This window comes from Phaseolus vulgaris, chromosome 9 (genome assembly GCF_000499845.2).
Source record: "Phaseolus vulgaris cultivar G19833 chromosome 9, P. vulgaris v2.0, whole genome shotgun sequence".
Classification (NCBI taxonomy): Eukaryota; Viridiplantae; Streptophyta; class Magnoliopsida; order Fabales; family Fabaceae; genus Phaseolus; species Phaseolus vulgaris.
In genome coordinates this window covers 35,405,105-35,428,460 of record NC_023751.2, presented here as the reverse complement: position 1 = coordinate 35,428,460, position 23,356 = coordinate 35,405,105, and the positions used below count along the sequence as shown (strand labels likewise).

Here is a 23,356-nt window from a genome sequence, read left to right as displayed (position 1 = left end):
TTAGAGACAAATTAATAAACTTTAGAAAGTAATTATATAGAATTCATAATCAGCTTTTGTTTATAGTTAACTATATGGAAAATTATCTCAGTGAATAAAAAATGTTTGTAAGCCTCAGTGATAAGTTAAGTTTTTATTTATTCTGCCGGGTCTTTATTTTGATCACCGACACAAGTTCTTTATTTTAAGGATTTCTGTTATTATGTTTTACATAAGTTTCATTTTTTGTATATACCAAATATTTAGTGGGAATATATAAAAAATTAAATTATACATTCTTTTAGTATTAATAATGTTATTGATAAATCAATACTGATAATATTATTAGATTATTAATATTACAATATTAAAATTTATTAATTTGATAGTTTTTAGCTTACTTCAATAAGTTACTCATGTCTGACACTGACATATGTCTGAGTATTAACATTGTGTTAAAATACTTCAGATGCTTATTCATGAATCAAAATTGCATAGGTGAGGCATCTATAGTGTCTAATGATTATTTGTTTTTTTTTACCTTTTTTCTGCTTATCCAAAGCTGAAAAAAACGTCCACTTTTCTTAATTATATCTATTGAAACCACAAAGTTCTAACATAATTATATTTTTTCCCATTTTTTATTTCATTAAAAAAAAGACAAAAAGGAGATTGCAGATAAAATAATTGTGCATTTGAAACATCAAGGAACGATTCAACAATCTTGTTCCGTTCATTGTGGGCAATTCAGCTTCAAACATAAACAATTAAGAGATGGAGGAACTAAAGAGTAGTTTGGAGAGTGATTGGAAAAAGCACGAGTCACTGAGAAATATCATACAAAGTTAGAAAAGAAATAAATGACCAGGCACTAGCAGTAGAAAACAGTACTGGGGAAAAAATAAGAAATCTAAAGTCCCTGCTATGGAAGCCACAAAAACTGTTTTATGAACAAACCAAGTAATGATACAAAAACGGCACCCTATAGTTGCACCATATCTTCCTCTGGATTATAGTAGCACCTAACTATGTATGTATTAGTTATGACGCTTGGAACTTCTGATGCTATACATTTTTATTTCAGGCATGGTCACAGACCATATGTCAATTCCACAAACCTTTTAAGCTACAAATTATGGTTCAATCCATGTGGTTGTGGAACCCAGGGAGAAGGGAAGTGATAAATCCAAACACAATCATCTGGATCTCCTTCACAATGCCCCACCACTGATTCCCTCCATTTACTCCTCCAACTTCTGCACCATTTTCATTTTCAACTGCCCGGTCTGCTTCATTTGCACGCTGGTTCCCAATCTCGGCTTCAGGTTGACCCTCTTCCAAAAGATAAGAACCAAAGGTAAGCATGTGTCAATAATACGTGATCAAAACTTCAATTGATACTTATTGCACACAAGACCATTACAAGTATTCGGAAAATGAAATTTAACCTAAAGAAAATTAATGAATAAAGTATAACAAAATAAAATGAACCTCACAAGCTTACAAGGCTTCCAAATTATATTACAAATCACATAAGCTAATATCACTAGTGATTCCCAAAAATGCACATGTAAACCACATGCATAAAATGTACAAATCATACCTGCTGGAGCAGCATTATCACCCTCTTGCCTGGGTGCAGGAACATTTTCAGCCCTGGCTGCAGGTCTTGCTGGATGAGGAGGTGCTGCTGCTCTCTGCATACCTCGTGAAAGCCATCTTATAACTGGTGTCAAAGCTCCAGTTTGGTATCTGTCACACATGTCCATTAATAAATACTACAGCTTCCATTTGCAATCCAAACAGTATTAGTACACTTATATTATATAAAGAATTGGAAAACAAAAAGGTTAAATCGTGGGTTGGAGGATTTATATAAGAAGCATTCACTGGGTTTGATGATTACATAAACCAGCAGAACTTACAAGCATAGAAAATATGTAAAAAAATAGAAAAAGAAGGATAAATAGTTGTACTTACAAATATACAATAGCAGCAAAGAACACAAGGACAATAAGCCTCTGCCTTGATCCATCTTGGTTAAATAAAAAGATCACAGCTGCCAGCTTCAACATAAGCAATAAATCAATTTGAAATGCAATTTGAAATCTCCTAATAACAACTTGTCTTTGAGGTGCAGGCTGCTGTTGAGGTTGCTGTCCTGCTTGACCCTGATTTTCACTGGCAGCAGCAGCTTCAGAACTTGGCCTATTGCTGATGATGGCCATTCAGTTACAGAAACCATTAATTAACATTAATAAACATATTTGTTCACAAAAACAAATAAAACAAATAAAATTTTCATCAATTAATCAATTGCCGCTATCTTTTTCTAAAATATAAAGAAACACTAAATGAAACTGGTGTGAAAGAAAGACATAACATCAATCACTAGATCTATTGATAACATTGAAAGCATACAGGACATCCAAAACTGACGCAGGAACAAAAATGAAAATCCAACATCAAGTGTAGTTCATGCTGCCAGTGAATCAGAATCAGGTCCAATTTTCCTTGAATGTTTCGGTCCTTATTCAATTTTTGGCATATTTTTTATTATATAAGTGGACTCCTCTTTACCCCTTGTAATGAATAAAAAATATCAATGTTTATCTTTTAGCTTCTCTATAATTTAGAGTAGTATAGCCATTAGCTTCCTACAATATGGCACAAACACAAGAAATGTTGTTCATGTTATCAAATGTCAAGAATGCAGAGTTGGGACCAATTTCCCTAGAACATTTGGAGGTCCAATGATGACCTATTAGTGCTTGCTTTTTTCAAGCTAGTTTCAGATGAACCTGGTTGCACGTTATGTTTATATAAACTTTTCAACAAGTATTTGTAGAAAAATAAAAAAGATACAAGGAATCAAATTTCCTCCCAGGAGTTAAAATTATATAAAGCACACCAGTTTTTTCTGAATTCTCTCATCTAAATTTTCTAACACATGAGGAGCATATATTGATTTTAACTTACGGGAGAAATTTGAATCCTCTTACATCCTATTTTATTCTCTTATGAGTGCTTGTTGAGAAGTTTTTAAATTGAGCCCCCTAATATAAAACCATTCAGGCGTCTTCACAACACAGTTTAAGCTTTCGCCATAGTTGGTTTAGGTTCAGGATATGGTATCAAAGCCTACTTATCAAGTTTGAAGTCCTATGGGACTCATAAAATCAATGATTCCTTTCAGTTCATTGCTCGGATTGCAAGATTGCGGAAAATTGTTAATTACTTGGCAGGCTGACACAAACACAAGATGTGGTGAAGAGTCTTTCTTCTTGTTATCAGCTACAATTCTTTTTTCTTTAATTTCTTCATTCTCTACACATAATTTTCTGACAGACTAGCAGACTGTCTTAAAAATTCACCCCCAATCAAATTCTTAATTGTTTCTTGCATGACTCATCCCAACCTATCAACCCCAAATCCTTATTTTCATTCATGTGGCCACCTACTCTTAACTCTAATTTTACTTCCAGCTACCAAAATCCCCATACATTTACAGCTAACAATAACCCTTGAACCAATCTACCTTTGATTCCCCACACAAAAGTGAAAGGCAGATTAGATCAAATAAAGTAAAAATAGTTATCAAAGAGGAAACTCATGCATGGTCATTCTTACACCTCTAAAAAATCATCCATGCTAAGCGATCACTGCCTACTAGGTGTAAATTTAATAACAATTTCACATCAAAGTCATTTCTCATATTGCTAGCAGTTACAACTTTCCCCCTGTGGTAAATAATTTCATTTCAACAATTTTTTCGCTTTTTATTTAGCAATTGAAGAAATTATTGGTTTTCTATATCACCAATCACTGTGACCAAGTAGAAACTGAAGTCAGTAGAAATATTACAGTTTACTAAAGGTTCTATGGAAAAACAAAGCATGGAAAAGGTATAAAACGTACTTTCATTTCCAACAAGTCCATGTAGAAAATTATGCTTAAATATCAGACTACAAAATGTAAATTGTGCAATAACTGAGCTTCACATCCCACACAACGTCATCACAACAAAATAACCTGCCACTTACGTGGGTATGCGGTAAGTAAGCGGAATCAGGTTGTTGCATGGAAGTCCAGTAACTTGTCTATCAAAGGAGTTAACAGGAACAGCATATATGCCAGCTCCGCGGTTCCCATGTTCCTCATGTTGCGGCAGAGTTAACCCTGGAATTAGTGCAGGGTACATACCAGGAATCATTTGATAATATCCACCCAAATACGGCGGAAAATTCGAATATGCAGGGACCTGGAACAACATCCACACAAAACCATTACCACGATTCAGATAGATGCGTTTAAAACAAAATTTCAGGGCACATTTTCTTGCTACGTGTGTTCACACAGCAAGCTAAAAAACGGTACAAATTAAACCACAGATTTGAGCTAAATTAGGTTGTTAACAGAAAAGGCCTAACGCATCCCATCTTAACATTGACTATTCCGCTCAAAATTCTGCTTCTCGGCTCGTATTTGATAATAAAAACAAAAAAGAGAGAAAAAAAAATAACACGGATTTGATGCCCGAAAAGCATCGTGCGCAGATTAGGTTGTAGGGAGAATGGTTCTGGTCTATCAGCTACACAAATCAAACAATTACCGACTTGAAATGACAAATAAAACGAACAACAATGATAGTAACCCTAGTTTTGAGTTCCAATTATATGAAAAAGGGGTTTGTGCATTGGAGGGAAGTGAAGAATACGAAAGGAAAGTGCAATTGAAGTAGATTATGGAACCTGAGGAGAATCTTGAGCCAATTTCTGAGAAGAAGACGAAGAGGGTTGTGAGCTAGACGGCACCGTTTTGAGAGCGTTTTCCGCCATTGTTGATCATACACGCTCAGTGTCTTTGGGTTCTGAACCTGGAAATGAATAAAACGAAAAAAAAAAGAGATTTTAATATACATATTACGTAGTGTGAACCAATCCCCGAATGACACGTACCTTCCTGTTTTGTGCAAATGTTAAAGTAAGAAGGAAGAAGAAAATAAAAGAAAAAAATTATAAAAAACAGAATATAGATTAACTTGGATGAAGATAAAGAAAAAATTATTAATCACTCTTATTTTCATATGTGTATATTTAATTAATAACTCTTTTTAAGTTCATAAATTTTCATCATGTCAATTATTTTAGTTTTTATCTTTAACTAGGGTTTTGTTCGTATAATATACAGTAATTTTTTATTACTGTATCTTAAAATTTATCATTAACAAAAATTATTATTAAAGTTGAGTTTATGGGAATTCTGTATGTTAGTTGTAAGTATTTTGTTTTTTTCACACCAACTTCGTTTATGACTTAAATTAATAATTTATTCACTTTAATAAAATAATCGATATATTATATAAAATTATTCACGTGTAGCCATTTCACAACAATAACATTGATAGATGTATATATAAGGAGTGTAAAAGAAAACACCTTGATGCATTACCTTATTCTAATAGGTAAACATGCATAACTTTGACTTTAAATGCTTTTTAATACTAATGAATGTTTAAATTAATTATGATTTTTCATATACATATAAATTTGTCCATGTGACTAAATGAATGAAATAAATATTTTAAACATACTTATTGAAATATTAGAAACATAATTAAATAAAAACATCATTTACATGATCATACATTTATCATAAAAATGTTTAAAGTCTATTTTCCCTAATGATCTTTAATGCATTTAGTTTAGTAGAAAAATATGCAGTGGAACAATCAAATTATTGACTTAAAAAAAAATGTTGTCACACTCTACGTGTAATGATGTCTCGTCTCAATGATGATAATATGGTCAAAAGCGTGTTATAAGATTATATTTAACTCTTGTCATGTCATTATGATTATGAATAATAAGTTATCTCCTATAAGGAGGTACATCTCATTTCCGTCTCAGTCAACATCATAAATAATGAACAAAAGTTAATGCAATATTAATAAAAAATAAACATAACTTAATTAAAATATATGTCTACACTAAAACTTCTTGACCAAATACCTTAGTCATGTAAAAAATGTCTTTAATACCTATCTCTTTTGGTTGAACATCTCTTTAATGTCTAATCTTTTTGGTTGAACATCTGTATTAGGCATAAGTGCTCGATTAGAAACATGTTGAGTTTCATCAACCATCACTTTTATCTAGTTGTAAAGAGACATCATAATGATTAAATATCCTTTAAATTATCGTCCACTTTCTAGTAGAGGAATGAGATTATCTTCAACATATAAGTCGAAATGTTAGCATATTAGTGTGATTATGTTCCACTGGGGAATCTTAAGAAGCACAACTCCCTTTAATCTTGACTTAAACGACCTTAGGTACCATATAAAGTGTCTTTTAGTCTATTGTTGAGAAAAATACAAATTCATATCTCTGCATCAAACTAATATAAATAATTAATATTTAATCATTTATACTAAATTTCAATAATATTTACTTTATACATATATGAATATAAACTTAAACATTATAAGATAAATACATTATATAAATTAAATATATAAAAATCAAATAAAATAGCTTATTGAATTAGAAAGGGGATTATGTATGTAAGAAGGAGGATACCTATAATCTTAAAGATATTTTATTTTATTTTTTAATATTTCACAAGATGAATATGTATGGTCTTAAACCATAAATAATAATATTACTTGGTACTCGATCAATATTAATTACTACTTTTACCTTCCCATTCTTATTTACACTAAAAACCATGTCTCATCATCATCTATATAAATTAATTGAAATCTATCCAATGATTCAGATGTTAGAAAAATTAATAAAATAAACAGAAAAATAATTACATTAAATAATGGAATAACTTCATAAAAAAACTATATAATAACTTAAAACAAATAACCTATTATCTTCTAATAACTAATACTAACAAAGCCACAGTATTAGAGATAAGACTAATTATATAAATATCATGGATAAGATTAGAATAAGAGGAGAAAAACAATTAATCACGTGGAACTTTTTTTATTACCTACCTTTCTCACATGATAACTTTTTAAGCAATTGAACAACTCATCAGATCATACATTTCAATAAGACAGAATAATTTATCAGTATATTTTTCATATATCATCAAAGTAAATATTTGAAATTATCAATAAATAAAAAAGTAGTACATAATAATTTATAAAATAACTTTTTTACTGGTTTAGTCCGTAAGTAAAAAATCAGGTCAACCAAAAAAAATTATGACTTAAATCAAACTACTTTTTTTACCTGTTTAATCTATAATATAAATAAACTTAAATATGTTTTATCAATAATATTTTATTAGAAAAACTAAATTGCACTTGAAAAATAATATGAAATTTTTTATTAATGTTATTTTGAGGGCTGAAGCAGTTTCAACCACCACGCTTCTACGGTTAAAAATGGATTAGATAAAATGTATGGCAATTAATTAATTAAATAGTTGATTAAGGTATTAATTAAGCAATTAAAAAGTTTATTTTTGTGAAATTTGGTGCTATATCTGTGTGCATCTGCAAGGAGCAGATTTTTCATTCGTTCTCAACCCAACAGAACCAAACCCTCTTTTTCTCTCTCTGTCTCTCTTTTTCTGTCTTTGTCAAACATGACTATGATGCCGGGTTTTCTGTGGAGGGCGAAGTCGGTGGGCCGAATCCCGTCGCTGGCGGTGGCGTTGAGGCGGAGGTCTAGCAAGGCGGGGGCCTCGCAGGTGGTGGAGGTCGACATGGCGGAGTACGACGTGGCGCTGAAGCACTTCGATGACCTAATCCACAGGATTCTCGTGAAGAAGGCCACCCCGGATTGGCTACCCTTCGTGCCCGGCTCCTCCTTCTGGGTGCCGCCGCGACCCTCGCCCACCAACGTCGTCGACCTCGTCCACAGGCTCACCCGCGAAGACGATCGTCCCCACGATTCCCCTCTTCTCTCCACCCTCCGCGGTTGGCCCTCCTCAAATTTCTTCATCAATGGTAACTACCCTTCTCACAAAATCTCATTTTTTGCCCTTTTTGTGCAATTGGGTCTGTGGATAAACCATCAAAGTTGGTGCTTTTTTTTTTTTTACCGCTTTTTGGTTGTGTTTGGGGGTTTCGGGGAACTTGAGAAAAGGCGTGGGTTTCTGGGTGTGTATTTTTCTTGTTGATTGATTTCGTCGTTTGTGGGTGGTGTTTGTTTTGGATTGTTCCTGCTCACATTTAGAAAAACTGAGGTTTTAACAATCGTTCACTCCCTCAATTTCGACCTTAATGTCGAGGTTTTTGAGGGTTGGCTATTGTAATTGTGGTCATATCAATTGCATTTGTCTGCAATTGCAAGGTTTTAAAAATCTTTCCACCACCGCTATTTCGACCGTAATTTCGAGGTTTTTGAATGTTTGCAATTGCGAATGTGGTTACATCAATCGCATTTGTCTGCAGTTTTCTGCAATTCGTAGAAACCTGTGTAGACTGTGGCTGTGACCTTGACCGTGATTTAAAGCTTTGTTTTGAACTTGCAGCTTTGTACCAGTGCTGAAGTTGTGGGTCTTTTCTTCTTTGTTGATTTGTGTCCTTTTCATTGCCATATACCACAACCTTTTGCATTGACAAGAATGTTTTTTTCCTCCTCTTTTGGTTATGGTTGGATTAGGAGGGGGTTGCCCAATTTTTAAAAAAATGTTGTTTTGGCTCGAGTTATGTTATGTGTAGATTTTGGTTAGAAAGGGACAAACTAATGGTTCTGATGCTGATTGCGCATTTCTTTCAAGCGGCTTATTTTGAGTGCATCTAATTCCAATTGAAATTTTGTATGACTTTCGTCAGATTCTGCTGCATCTTGTTCGTGGCAGTGGGTGTAAAAAGTGATACGTACATGTTTGTTAATGGAGAATAGTTGTTGCTGTTAGTTTTTATTGGCTGGGGGTTGGCTTGTTAGAAGTGTGAAACTTGGAACCTGAAAAGCAATGCGATGGGTGTTCCTTCTTATTATGTACTTATGAGAGGGGTAGATTGGTGTATGAACTCTGATGGGCATTGCTAACAAGTTAGTGAAACTTTGAGGATCAGAATATTAATTTATTTTGATGTTCATGACTTTCTTCTCTAAAATGTTGTTCATAAGTATCATACATTGAAGGCTGCAGATGTTGTTTTATTTATTTTTGCACTTTGAGTTGGGTGAAAATACTGTGATTTACGAGCTCAAACAATTCCATGTGCTTGTCTTTTTGACTTCAGAGAGTGAATCTTCTGATGATGAGGATACTGATGTGGAGGTAACTAGCCAGGAAGGGAGAGAGAGGACTGTGAAGGTGAAGGTTTTGACATTTTCAGAAAATGTAGCTCACTCAGAAGATGAAGAGAGTTAATTCATAATTTAGCTGAACCAGTTGCTGCGGTGAGCTAGCTTCTTCCTTAGCTTGGAATCTTCTTCTGTGCTTGTGTCTTTATTTATGGACATTATAACACGCTGCACATCAACATTTACTAGGTAATGGTAATGCATGTCATGTAAAAAGTGGGGGAAGGATAGAGAGGAATTTTAAAGATAACAAAAATTCTAGATAGATCCTAAAAAAATACAATTTTCCTTAGCATAGATATGTAATCAAAGATGAAATCTCATTCTTTAATCCCCACCTTTTGGTTTGGGAACAGGGAGCATCTCAGGATGAAAGAGAAGTAAAGCATTTGGCAATCATATGATTTTGTAGTTCAAGATCTGCACAATATATTTTTCAACATCTGTATATTGTTTGCCCATGTAACAATACTATGTTGAACTCTTATTTGTAGGATTTTCATGATGCAAACTAAGGTTGTTGAGAAGTCCAAAAAAACATGGGAGAAAGCCCTGACTAAAATATTGAAATTGAAATTCCTTAAGGCGCAGAACTGGTGGTTCTTTGGGATTAAACCCATCTCACTGTACTTGACGCAACATTGATCTGTTTATCCTGTGTATGCTGAATATTTGCAATCTTAGGTTGAATGAATCCTTGTAGGCTGAATGTATATACTTATCCACTAATAAAAAAAAGACCTTTAGAATATTTCCCTCTAAACCTGCAAGGAAATTCTCTATTTAGAGCACATGTATTATGTTCATTATGATCTGTATATATCTGTAACAGACATTTCTTTAAAAGCTTCATTGAAGTCACACTCTCTGTCTTGAATCTCAGCACCAAGTTATTTTATATTTTCTTCTCAATCCCTCTCCCCTTTGATTTGTATTTGAAGAAATAGTTTCCCATGGAAAGGTCACAAGGCAAGCAAACTCACTAAGCAATGTGTTTAAGAAACAGTGCTGTTAAAGCATTGAGATTTCCTAATGAGTTTTAACAATGCTTGCAACTATACAAATCATAAACACCTCTCCATGTTTTTAACATTGTTGATCTCTTTTCTACTACATCTTTTTACCAGAAACAACTTCAATAAGTTTCAAGAAAAAGGTAGAAAATTACTTTTTGTTCTGTTTTTACTTTTCTAAACAGGTTTAGCCAAACATTTTAAAGATCATAAAAAGTAGTATTTCATAATAAAAACACTTTTTTTTTTTCTAAAATAAGTTTAAACAAATGGACCCATTATAATACTGTAGGGGGGGTAGATTAATGGTTAAAAGTTGTCAAAATTATCATTAGTTAAATCAATGTTTAATAACTTAATTAGATTTGATGAAACTTTCCCTCTTAGTCTATTACAACTCAAGGTATTAAATGTTTTATAATGAATATTTAGGCAGTCTATTAACATTTTCTGATGAGGAGTTTAGATAATTTTGAATGTTTGATTCATGTTGATGGTGTTAGAAGGGCAAAGTCAGCCATTGAAGAATGTGAATTCATTTGTACAAAAGTCAATTTCTAACAAAGAAGCTAAAACTTCAATCAACATACAGCACATAATAACATCATAAGTCAATTTGTTTGAAAGTCACAAAATGAAAATCTAGATCTAGATTTAGACGAAGGGCACAATCTAGAAAAAATTGAAATCTAAGAACCCAAACCAACACAATCTTCCCCTTTTAAAAACTGATTTCTGTAGAAATTTTAATTAAATACCTACCAGTTAGTAGACTTATCCTTTAGGATAAATTTAGATATTTACTCAATTTTCATGTATTATTTTTCTGTTATAAGGATATATGTGCCTTTCATATTTATAAATTGTAATTACTATTATATGTAAGATTAAAAAAAAATACTTATTAAACTAAATAAATAGAACTGGTTCACTGTGAACCAGTTTCCTTACTGGTCTACCGACAACTTACTTTTTTTTTTAAATATCAAAACTATTTTTTTAAAATAATAGGTAAGGTTCTTTTTATGTACAAGCCCACAAATTTTAATTTTAAAAAAATAAAATATTTTTTTTGATAAAAAATGTAAATTTGAAAATATGTCAAAGCTAATTTTATTTTACCCTACCATTTGTGGACCTAATGTCAAGACATGTAAACTACCTCAAGACTGAATGCTACAATGAGCATTGTGAATGCTATAAGGTGAAAGGTTTGGAGAACTAAAACACCTTTTTTTTAATAAAAAACTTGGCATTACAAAATGGTTATTTTATTATTAGTATGGTTATTTTAATTATATTGAAAGTGGTAATTAAGATACAGCAAAGATTAAACACAATTATAAAAAATAAGAGACATTTAGATGAAACTTACTTATAAAATGACAAGTTGTTAAAATACAAAAATATTCACTTTTTAGAAGAAAATAAATCACAATTTTTAAGAGGATTCTAACAAAAGTATACAAACTTTATGTATATTTTTAGTGAATAGATGAGATTGAACTAATATTCACTAGATAATAAAATTATATTTATAAGTAAATGAGAGGGGAACATTTAGTATCAACATTATTCGAATTAGATTCACATGGATATAAACTTTTATTATAAAAATGATTAAAAATATTTTTCAAAAATAGTTTACCAAGTTTAGGGTTTATGTTAAAAGAAGAACAAGTTTTGAATGAATCATTTCATCATTGATAACTACAAATGAAAAAAAATTAAGCATGTCATTCACTAGTCAATAATCAGTCAAAGAATGTTAATATGAAAAGAAATGTATACTTCTATCAGCAAAAAGAACACAATCTTTCTGGTATGGAAAGTTGGGGTGAGGAAAGAGGAGAAGATCAAATGACAAGAAAGGCAAAATCTACATTAAATTGTAATTTCCTTGTTGGGGTGTGTAATTCTGGTTATAGTTTGGTCCTGGCAAAGGATCCCCAAATGGATTATGAGAACCTGCATTCTGTTGAGAGTATTGGTTGTGTGGTTGCTGCTGGTGAGGGACCATCATCATGTTGTGTTGTTGTGGCTGTTGTTGGTACATCATTTGTTGTTGTTGGAACATCATTTGTTGTTGCTGTTGTTGAGCCATTTGTGCCATTTGCACATTGGGTGGGGGTGCTATGTTGTTGGACATTGCAAATGGATCTTGTTGGTTATAATGATGAAAAGGGTTCTGTATATCCATGGATCCCCCATGTCCATAACCTGCATTTTGGAGTTGAAGTTGTCTTCTGGCATTTTCATCTTCATACAGACTGTCCAATAATAGGTTATCAAACCCACCGGCCTGGCTTAATAAAAAGAAGGGAAAATGAATTGTGTTAATATCTTTTTGCATCATGATTTGTAAGCTATGTAACACAGATACGGGCATTAGTACAACACGGATCAGACAATTCGATACATATAATCTTCAAATTGTAGGACACGGGAACACAAATGTATATATTATATAATTATGAATTATATAAATTGACAATAAAGATTTATGTGCACAAATATGTATGAGTTCTTTTTTTGTGGTAGAAAGAGGTTTCTAATAGCTGGTTAAAAAGTATTTGTTCATTATTTTCATAATTATGATAAAAATTTATACAATAAGTTTGAGTTTTTAGAAAATTAATGTATTTGTTCTTTTTAAAATTGTGTTTGAACGGTATTAAAGTTGTCAGAAATTCAAAAAATATTTTTTGAATTAGATACTTTACCAACATGTGTTGTATGAGTGTCGTACGCGTTACTTATATCTGAAACAAACGCATCATTTTAGAGGCGTGTCTGAGCCTGATAGTGTAAGTTTCTATAACCTATAAAGCCAAGGATACATGTTTCTTTGATGTTTGTTATCTTCTTTTCCTATTTCTACTGTGTTTCCTGACTTTAGAAGTTTGTTCTAATGCAGACTTGTAGAAGCAAAACCAAAATGAAAACAAAAACATCTTCAAACCTTTATCTTTTACACTAATAGCTCCATTCGCCATGATCTTGATGCAGCACCAAGATCAATGTGAAAGTGTATATGTCTAGCCTAATTGAGTAGGGATGAAAATTGTGCAGTTCTAACATATCTGAATAGTTTTATTTTGTGAAAATAGATGAAGAGATAAACGTAAATGAGTAATTGATTTTACTGTAGTAGAGAAACAAACCATTCTGCGATCTGTGGTTTGACTAGTATGGTTACTTCGTGTTGTAACTAATGAAAGTTCCCAACCAGTTGCACCATCAATGTTACTCAAAGCAAGATTGTTTGGATTACTTCCTACACAAGCTTGAAACTTTTAGAAATCAACAGAGTCAAACAACAAAGTTTAATTGATTATATGCTGCATATTTAAAGTTTCTTTGGTTTAAGTTCTGTATAGTGTATGTTAATAAGCATCCTCATGGATATTAGACAAAATTATGTGTGAAAATCACATTGCTAAGATGTTAATCTTACTAAAACAAGTGTTTATCATCTTGTTCTATCAACTTCAAGTGGAAAAATTGAAAAGATAACCTTGTTTGGATTCCTAAATTGCATATCAAAATGTAAATATGAACTTGTCCTTGTTTATATCAGAGAATCCCAACAAACATTGCATGATTGTTGAAATGTAAATGTCTGCAACTTCTAAAATATTAGTATGCATCAATGAAGCAAAGTGCAACTCTGGAAAGGCTTATGTGAAATACTTTATACTCTGGAAAGGTTTATTGGTACTTATATACGAGTTGAAACACACCTGAAGTATCTCATTTTTATTCATTCATTTAATTCTTTGCTGATAAAAAAAACTTTATATTTTTCAATCAATTACTTTAGTCCTTACCACCAGGTGGTACAATTGCAAGAGCCATAGCATTGTTTTCCTCCAGTTCCATAGCTTTTAGATTTATTTCATTAAGTCCCTACAAAGGTGTACAAGTGTTATTCATTCCATCAAGTGAACATCACAAACATCCATAAAAACCATTATTTTATAATCAACACATACCAACAAATCATTTGTACCATCATCAGTTGATATCAAAGGAGGAGGCTCAACCACCACCTCCTCCTCCTCCTCCTTGGAATGTACTTCTTCATCTGCTACCGAATCTTCCTCATTGACTTCCTCATATTGTTCTTCATTTTCTTGAGGGTCTTCAGTTTCACTGGATTCTGAATCTTCTTTAGATGATTCCTCATTTTCTTGATATTCCTGATGTTGAATGACACTTATTACATTGCAAGTATAATTACTTTTATAGTGAAAGCATTGGAGCAAGTTTTTTTATGAAAAATGATCACATTTTGTTACTGTATCAGTTTCTCTATGATGAAACCTGAATAAGGCAATGTTATGTGAGAAGTTGCAGAAACAATAAATAATGACACTGATACAATTTTTGTTAACTATAATTCTGAGAATAAATTGTGAAACAGGTTTTGGAAAAGAGATAAAAAGATACATTATTGGAAGCCAATGCAGAGCAAATTAATATCTATAACTTGTTTAATTAGCACATAATGTTTAAGAGTTTGCATGTTATAAAACATACTACATAACACATTGAAGGTTTGTTTAGCTCCTGCTCCTTGAGGAAATGGCTTAAGCCTAACAGTTCACTAAAATTCACATACTAACATAAGAATATGTATGACAGACAAGTTTGTTCCTAAGGAATTTGTTGATAATTTTTTCTTACCAATCTTTTGTTAACATATCCTGTTTGAGGTGCTTCTCTAATGTATTCTTCCATAGTTGCAAGGAAAGAGGGAGGTGGCTGTTCATTATATAGCAAAAAAAATTGTTAGATTCTTCTTTTCATAACATCACACATGGCTTACTGTAACAAACAAATTTAAGGAACCTGTCTCAATGTTGGAAACTGGAAATTCCTAGCAAGTTCCAAGCCCTTGCAATATTCATAGAAGTCAGCAAGATTCTCAGCCTGCATAATGTTCATAAAAAACATCAACACCTTATAAAGCACAAAACAATTAAAATGTGTTTGAAAAAACATTACTGTAAACCTGTTGACCAGCTCTTTTATAAATGTTTAGAGCCTTCACTGCATCATGCCTTGTCATATCGAAGAACTATAATTTTCACTAGTTAGTATGATTTGAATATCCAATAAAATCATCAAATGGTAAATTAAACCATGATAGGAACTACCATATCCACGAGATTGATGATTCCATCATTGAGTGCACAGTATATTTTGAAACTTTCTTTCAAAACCTATGACATTGCCCAAAACCAAAAGTAAATGACAAAATGAGACACAAGCAAAAGATGCACAGAAAAATAATCAAGTTTTTCATTTCTTTTCATGAAGTTAAATGATGTGTTGAAGATGAATCAGGCTCCCATGATTTTGAATTACAGGAGATACAATTCCTTAAAGTAGTAATTTCATTGTGTAATTCACCAAATCAGTGTGATCTTCTTTTATGAGTGGAAGTCATTTGTTCAGTGAATTTGATTCAAGGGTAACATTATCTAATAGCAGGAATCATGCAAATATGAATTTATACAAAAGTTAGATGCAAATCCCTGAGTTACAGTTTCACTTTGATAATTCTTGTAATAAAGATTGACATTAAAGATCATTCTAAGTTAACAAAGAGTTGGAAATCTCTCCTTAATTTAGTGAGAGACCATCACCAATGAATATTAATAACTGATTAGTGATGGTCACTCCAAAAGTTTTTTGGAATTATACTCTCTTTTGAAAATGTGATAAACATTAGTTATCCACTATCTCTTTATGAAGAAACTTTCCTCTCATTCTTTATATAAAAGAAACTTGTGAGGTAGAGAAAATGCAAGCAAGGGAGAAGAACGACATAGAGAGTAAATAAGAGAATAGATAACCATCAAGAGATTAGATCTTAGTGAGATGCTAGAGAAACTTTGTATTGTATCATTCTTGGGTGAGATTAAGTGTTATACTGATTCACAGAAACAAATATTGTAATCCTACTTTTATAGTGAAGACATTTTCTGAACTATGTCCAGTGAGTTTTTATTTCTCAAGTTGAGAAGGTTTTTCGACATTAAAAATTTTCAGTGTCATTATTCAATTTTGTTGGAGAATTAGTTCTGATTTTCCCAACAATAACATAAAAAAAACCTAATTAAAGCAATTGAATTGTCCATATAATAGCTCCTTGTTAACATATAGTAGCTCAATTGAATACTATGAGCACAATAAAGGTATCCATAACTAATCATGTTATTGCAGATGATACTGAAATTACTATTGTGTTGAGAGTGCAAATATTGAATAATAAAATGCATACCAGGGCCAAAGCATATTGCACTAGATAGTTGCTATAAGAACATCCTTCAGGCTGCAACATATTAAAGAAAATTGAATGGTAAGGAATATGTTATAACAAATTAAGTCATCAATTATGAAATTTCCATTAGTTCATACTTGACAACCAATAAGGCGATATAAGAGTTGTTGCAGAGCAGGTAACTGCCCCAACAGGTCCTCACTACTCAATGATCGAGTTCTACTGTGTGCCTGTCAAAGTGGAAAAAGTCAACAGTATTCTGAACATAGAAACATGATGCTTGGAAAATAAACTTGAGTGTGAACAAGACAAGGAAAAGCACACACTTTAGTTGCAGCAGGTGATGCTTTTGTTAAACGTTCTGATTCTATATCATATTTAAGCACTCTAAAGCATTCAAGTCTTTCTTCCAAAAATAGTGCATAGGTTCGAACCCATGCAGAACAATCCCAAGCTGCAAGGATAAGTTGAATTGGTCATGTAATGAAAAAATATTGAAGGAGAAATAAAAGTATTAAGAAGTGGACTTTAGGCCCAACTCAACCTTATAAAACAAGTCTATGAGATGAAGTTTGCGCTTACTTATATATTATAAAATGTTCTAATCTTTAGTTGATGTAGGATCTCCAATACACCTCCTCATACTAAGAGTGTGGCCTGATAAGGCCAAACACTCGCTAGAATATGTTCGAAATGTCTGATACTATATTAAGAAACGAACTTTAAGTCTAATTGAATCTCATAAAATTAACTTATGAGGTAAGGTTTGTACCACTTATATACTATGAAATGATCTAATCTCTAGTCAACGTGAGATCTAAAAAAAAAAAGGTCCAGATTTTCAAAATAGTCACAGACAACAAATTAATCTGCATAACTAATTCATTTACCTTGAGGGCTTGAATCATCTTTGAAATTGGATATTTGGAGGATATGTCCCCTGCGTGAGTAGTTAAGAATCTCTTCTCTAAAGGTAGGGTCACCCTCTCTCAAAGTCCTGTGAATGACTATTAATGCCTTTATGGCAACCTGTAATTCATTCAATCATGAAAGTTATATGCATAAAGAGAATGAAATATAACAAAAATCATTAACTAAACTGTTCCAAAACCTATTGCTATCTCATATCTGAAAAATAAGTTCTTAAGATGATTTCAAAGGTATCAATAAAAGGATTTACTATCCAGCTTCGTGTTTTGGAGAGTCTCTTAGAAAGTTTATGAATGCAGTATGAGACATCTGCTCGTGGCTGGTGTGCTGATGTTGCATAGAATATTTCTGCAAACAATTTAAGGAATATTGTATATAAGAGAAAAAGGTGAAAGGAAAATAAACAAACAAACATGATTGAAATAAGCAAGAGATTACGTAGATTAAACTAGTTTCATGATGCCATATGATATTATATATCAGAATGTAAAAATATGATCTGCATTATTCAATAGAAATTGTAATAAATTGTATGTTTAACATATATACTTCGAACATGACGTTCCTTGGGAGGGTATTCCACATGATTGGTGGCCTTTACAATTGCAATATCCAACTCCTTTATAAACAAAAAGGAACAGAATCAATCTATGCATTAAAATTCGAAAAGAATAAGAAAACACTGTGTGCATGCATGCATGCATGCATTTTTACGTAGAAATGATATATGATTATGACCTTGTATTCGCTATTGACTTTGGCAAGGCCAACCTTGGTGGAGTCCTTGAGAGCACCATAGGCTTTTCTGAAGCTGTTAAACGTTCCCATTATTCATTAAAAATGGTTCAGTTTTATGGATTTGATGAAGGAAAGAGAAGAAACAAAGAGAAGAAGAATGAAGGATTTGCTTGTTTTGTTCTTCGTTTGTTTTATCTCTGGGAAGGGTACTTTGGTACTTTGAATTGTTCTGACGAAAATTTCTGCAGAATCGGTTGGTTGAATTTTCAAGAATAGAAAAAGTCGACTTATGTTTCGTTTTCATTACTTCTACTCTTTCATTTCTGTGGTGTCTTCAACTTAATCACAATCTTGCTTCAAATAATAACAATTAATATGAATTCTAAATGTTTTCAATAAAAATTACACAACATTTAGCCTCATTCTAATTATAAATATTCCTAATAGATTTTTTATTTTATTAAGTATTCTGATTTTTTATAATTTTCAATTGATTTGTGATTTAATTTTGTCTTTAACTCAATTTATCTAATTAATGCTTTTTATCATCCTTGTGTTTTCTTCAATTTAGTATTTTTAATTGAATATTTATTAAGAAGTATTATTCTCTTTGAATATTTTAAATTTATATATTTTCTAACTAAATTTGTTTTCTTTTAATTTGCTATCAAATAAAGTAACACTACTTTTTTATTTTATTTTATACTATGATTTAAATACATCTTTTTCTCTATGTGTTGGAGATCCCACTGATTAAAGATTAAGATATTTATTTTTTATGAGTGAATGCAAACCTCACTTTAAGATAATGAAATATGTGAAAGAGATCGGATTTTAATTTGGTTCCAGTGCTTTAGTTCATGGTGAATTTAGTTTTTTTGGGCTTGCACAACTAAAATATATGAACTTTTATTCTTTCAAACACTTGGTCATCTATATAACCTATGAAGTTTTAGAATTTCAGTAATCTAGCAGAACAAAAAATTTAAAGGTTTGATGCTACAAAAAGTTATTTATGTTTGCTTTCAAAAGTTTTGTTTGGAATCTTCTGTGACCTCTCCTCTCAAAAACAAAAATTATTTCACGCATCTCCATTCTCAAATGTGCTTAGAAAACATTGGGAGAATCATTCTTTAGAAACACTTAATGGCCAATATGTGTCGACGTATAGTTTCCATTATTGGTATTTTGGGATAGCGATAAATGCGTAAAAGAAATATATTGATAAAGATGTATTAACCCCACACATTCTTGTTACTTGTGATGTATCAACCAAGGTCTGGAATATGTGCTTTAACTGGTCAGGAAATAGTTCGGTAAATCATAATGATTTGATTCATCATTTCAAACAATTTTCTTGTATGTGTTTTAACAAAGAAGACAACAAACTATGGAAAAGTCTATGGGTCTCAGTGGTTTGGTGCATTTGAAAGCATAGAAACAAGGTTATTTTTAACCAAACAAAGATAGATGCAGAGGAAATCTTTACTATGGCACAAGTACAAACATGGGTGTGGATGAAACATAAAGTAAGAAAAGTTAAGTTCTCCTTCTCCGCTTGGATTTTATCCCCTTTAACATGCATTAATATGGCAACAAAATAAATATAGATAAGCATAATTATTGTTTTCTCAATTAAGTACATGGTTAGCTGGTTTTGTTATAAATCTGTTAATGACTTATTCTATGATCACTCTTATGGGTATGTATTATATTTTGAACTAGCTGAAAGGTTTGGAAGGTAGTGATATGTGGTGCAGGGTAAAGCGTTAGAAGAACACATGTCAAAGGTTGGTATTCTTGGCTTGATTATGCTGTTGGCAGGGAGCAGATTGACGAAGCTGATATTGGCAAGGTATAAGACACCCCATCTGGTGAAATTTTGAAGGAAAAGCTTAGGTTCAAAGGAATGAAGTCTTGTTACAGTCTCTCCACTAGAGTGGCACAAGGCTCTTGTTACATATACAAACTTTAAATTCTGTTGAAATCAGCTTTTTGGGGAAGTTGAGTGTAACATAGACGAACTATGAAGTTTGAATATAACAGATATTGGTCAGGGAATAGTATTGTGCTTTTTAGATCTTACAGCAAGGAGATTGTGGTTATCTATAGCTAAGCACTTATGTTTGACTATCTGTTTATCCTCTATTTTAGTGTATTAAACTGGCCACACAGGAACAACTTTCTTTCTTTTTAGTGTGCCCAATTGTCATAGGACCGAGTAAGATTTTTTTGTGGTTTTGAGCGATAGTGGCTTGTTTTGGTGGTCCATGAGTGTGGGCAACAATTTATTTTTTAGTAGTTTTTTTTTTTTTCTGTTTGTGGGTTGTGGGTTTGATCTTGGTTTTGGGATGTAAGGGTTGATCTTGTGGGCTCCGTTATTTTTAGGAGTCTTCTGTATAAGGGTTGGAACACTCCTAAAGTGTTTCTTTTATTTATTTAATTAATTCTTTGCTAGAAAAAAAATGGCCAATATGTTTGTTTGTAACCTTAGGTATGATAATAGATGACCTCTTTATTTGTTCATGTTAATTACAGTTAGTTAGTTAGTTAAGGAGCTATGTAGTACAAACACTGATACGACACGGATATAAACATGGAGATACGTATAATTTCTAAAATGTAGGATATGGGAACAAATATTTACATATTATATAATTATGAATTATATAAATTGACAATAAAGATTTATGTGCACAAGTATGTTTCAATTTTTTTTGTAGCAGAAATATGTTTCTCGGGACTAGTTCAAAAGAACTTGTTCCTTATTTTTGTAACCATAATAAAAATTTATACAATAAGTTTAATTTTTTTTAAATTAAAATATTTTTCCTTTTTAAAATTGTGTTAGAACTGTGTTAGAGTTGTCAGAAATCCAACAATTTTTTTTTTAATTAAACACTTCACCGATACATGTCGGTGTCCGATACGTCAGACACACCATTGTGTCCGAGCCTCATAAGTTAGGAGTGTACTAGATTACAACCGAAATTGTTGGGTAGAAGGAGGGAGTATTAGGTAATAGAAAGGGTGAACAAGGGGAGGGAGTTTAGATTGGAAAGGAAAGTATTAGGTAGTGGGGATAGGATTCTCAACTTCCTGGAGTTGAGAGGAGACAGCTTCTTCTGTAGTTTTTATAAGCATCCAATCTTCTGCAATCTTCTTGATTCAGACTTGGGAACAGGGGACTCACTCACACACCAAAGTGCCAAATTTCTTAAGGGGTTTTGCTACCCTTAGTCCAAAACTTCCGAAGTAATTTTGCTACCCTGAAATGCTGCCTTCCTCATTTTTTAAGGGGTAATTTTACATGCACAATACCCTGAACAGGAGAGGATGTGTGAGAATTTGAGGGAGTGGATGTGTGAGGATTTGAGAGGAAAGTGTGAAGAAAGTGAGTGTGTTTGGATTGATGTATATTAGAGTAGATTTGTAAGAAAAGTTTATTGAAGTTTGTGAGTGATGTGATAGTTGTAAGATTTTTTTAATTTTTTTTAAAAGTGTAAAATGTAAGTTTATAAATTTACTCTTGTATTTAAAAATATTTAAATAATGAAATATGTTGTATTTAGTGTAGATTTGAGTTAATTGAAATATTTTAAATTATTTTCAGTACAATTAAATAATTTATTTTGTTAAATAATTACTTTCGAAAAAAATATGAGTTACTTATATTATCGAAACATGAAAAGAATCATAACAATAATATTATCTAAGCATATACAAATTTATTATTATATTTATTTATACATTTTGAAAGATTTTTATATTCATTGATTTAGATTGTATGTAGATATATAACTATGTATATATTTTAGAAGACATTTTATAATAAAAAAATGTTATATATAGAGTGAATTGTACAACAAATTTATTTATAAAGAAAAAAAGATATATAGAATAAAGTATGAAATATCATAATGAAAAATAATAAAAATAAAAGATATTATTATATATATTATTGCATGAATGACAAAGCAAAAAAGAAGGTCAAAAAGAAAAAATACCATCAGGTGGCTTTCCTCTCAAAATTTTGGATATTAAGAGGATGAGAAAAATCATTATTCATGCACATTCACTCTCTTTTCTTCCATGCACATCTCTTGATGAATATCCCTTCATATATTTCCTCTTGAAGAGTACAACCCTTTAAACTCATGAAGAATACAACCCTTAAAGCAAACAGAACCTTAATGGTTGCATTCAATCTTGTACATATATTCTGGTCAAACAAAAGAAATATGAGTCTCTTTGTATCATATTAAAACAAACTTTAATCCTAATTGGTACTGTTTACCTTAGATCTACCTTTTCCTGCCATATACATATGAAAAAAGTTTAATCAATTTATCTGATAAAAGGAATAATGATATTTGATTGCAAAAACTCGGATTAATTGATTGTTTTTACTTATAATTTTAACCAAATCAATTGCAATTGGTTTGGTATTTGGATATTTTTTTTTTTTTTCAATTTAATTGCACTTGATCTAATAAGTCATGTTTAACTTTAGATTGATACATTTTATGATTGGTATTTAAGTTTTCTTTCTTTTTTTTCACTTCATTCAAATTCACCTTTTAATTTTAACTAGTATTAGCAAGCGTTTTAATATGGTCATATTTATCATAATTTAAATAAATAAGGTATTTGTCTTCATATAAATAACATAGTTTTGAAAACCGATTTGAATAAAAAAATTATAAAAAATATATTTTTTAAATTGAATTTCTAAAAACGGCTTTAAGAGTTAGTTTAAAAAAAATATTTTAAACTATAAATGAATTTTTAAAACTTATTCTAAAATAATTTTAAGGCAAATAGAAGGACAATATTAGTAAGATTTATAAATTGGTATAAATTATTGTTATATTTTTGTTAAAAAACATATAACTTAGTCATTTGCATTCATTTATATATTTATATCCTACATTATTAAAATTTTATATTATATTAATTTATTATTTTTTGCATTAAAGTATTTATTGTTACTGAAAATTCTTATATTTTTTATTAAAAATTATACATGAATATTAGGATAGATTTGACTAAGAATTTTCTGATCAATTTTTTTAATGTAATCTATGAAATTAAATTTTACTTTAGTTTTGAGTCTTATTAAT

At 31.2% G+C, this 23,356-nt stretch overlaps 3 protein-coding genes across 6 annotated transcripts; 1 reads left to right on the top strand and 2 right to left on the bottom strand.

The window, feature by feature from the left end:
- Window positions 1-785: 785 nt before the first annotated feature.
- LOC137820967 (uncharacterized) lies at window positions 786-4,888 on the bottom strand. The gene is made up of 5 exons (XM_068625325.1): window positions 4,731-4,888; window positions 4,023-4,240; window positions 1,960-2,193; window positions 1,583-1,731; window positions 786-1,313 (listed from the first exon to the last, which is right to left on the bottom strand). The coding sequence occupies exons 1-5, from the start codon at window positions 4,815-4,817 to the stop codon at window positions 1,120-1,122; spliced, it is 882 nt and encodes a 293-aa protein (XP_068481426.1). The 5' UTR covers window positions 4,818-4,888; the 3' UTR covers window positions 786-1,119.
- Window positions 4,889-7,398: 2,510 nt separating this feature from the next.
- On the top strand, window positions 7,399-10,121 carry LOC137821143 (uncharacterized). 4 transcript variants are annotated; one of them, XM_068625603.1, is made up of 3 exons: window positions 7,399-7,951; window positions 9,197-9,356; window positions 9,755-10,121. In XM_068625603.1, the coding sequence occupies exons 1-2, from the start codon at window positions 7,588-7,590 to the stop codon at window positions 9,325-9,327; spliced, it is 495 nt and encodes a 164-aa protein (XP_068481704.1). In that variant the 5' UTR covers window positions 7,399-7,587; the 3' UTR covers window positions 9,328-9,356; window positions 9,755-10,121. The 4 variants fall into 4 exon arrangements, with proteins under 4 accessions (XP_068481704.1, XP_068481703.1, XP_068481702.1 ...); XM_068625602.1 differs by having other exon boundaries at window positions 7,474-7,951; window positions 9,617-10,121; XM_068625601.1 differs by having other exon boundaries at window positions 7,506-8,023; window positions 9,617-10,121.
- A 1,977-nt stretch (window positions 10,122-12,098) lies between these two features.
- Window positions 12,099-18,323, bottom strand: LOC137821460 (putative clathrin assembly protein At5g57200). The gene is made up of 15 exons (XM_068626068.1): window positions 18,234-18,323; window positions 18,045-18,114; window positions 17,746-17,843; window positions 17,456-17,594; window positions 16,892-17,019; window positions 16,703-16,795; window positions 16,566-16,616; window positions 15,436-15,501; window positions 15,291-15,356; window positions 15,128-15,208; window positions 14,963-15,040; window positions 14,269-14,475; window positions 14,104-14,182; window positions 13,438-13,550; window positions 12,099-12,575 (listed from the first exon to the last, which is right to left on the bottom strand). Exons 1-15 carry the CDS (start codon window positions 18,321-18,323, stop codon window positions 12,153-12,155), a joined length of 1,782 nt encoding a protein of 593 aa, XP_068482169.1. The 3' UTR covers window positions 12,099-12,152.
- Window positions 18,324-23,356: the final 5,033 nt, after the last annotated feature.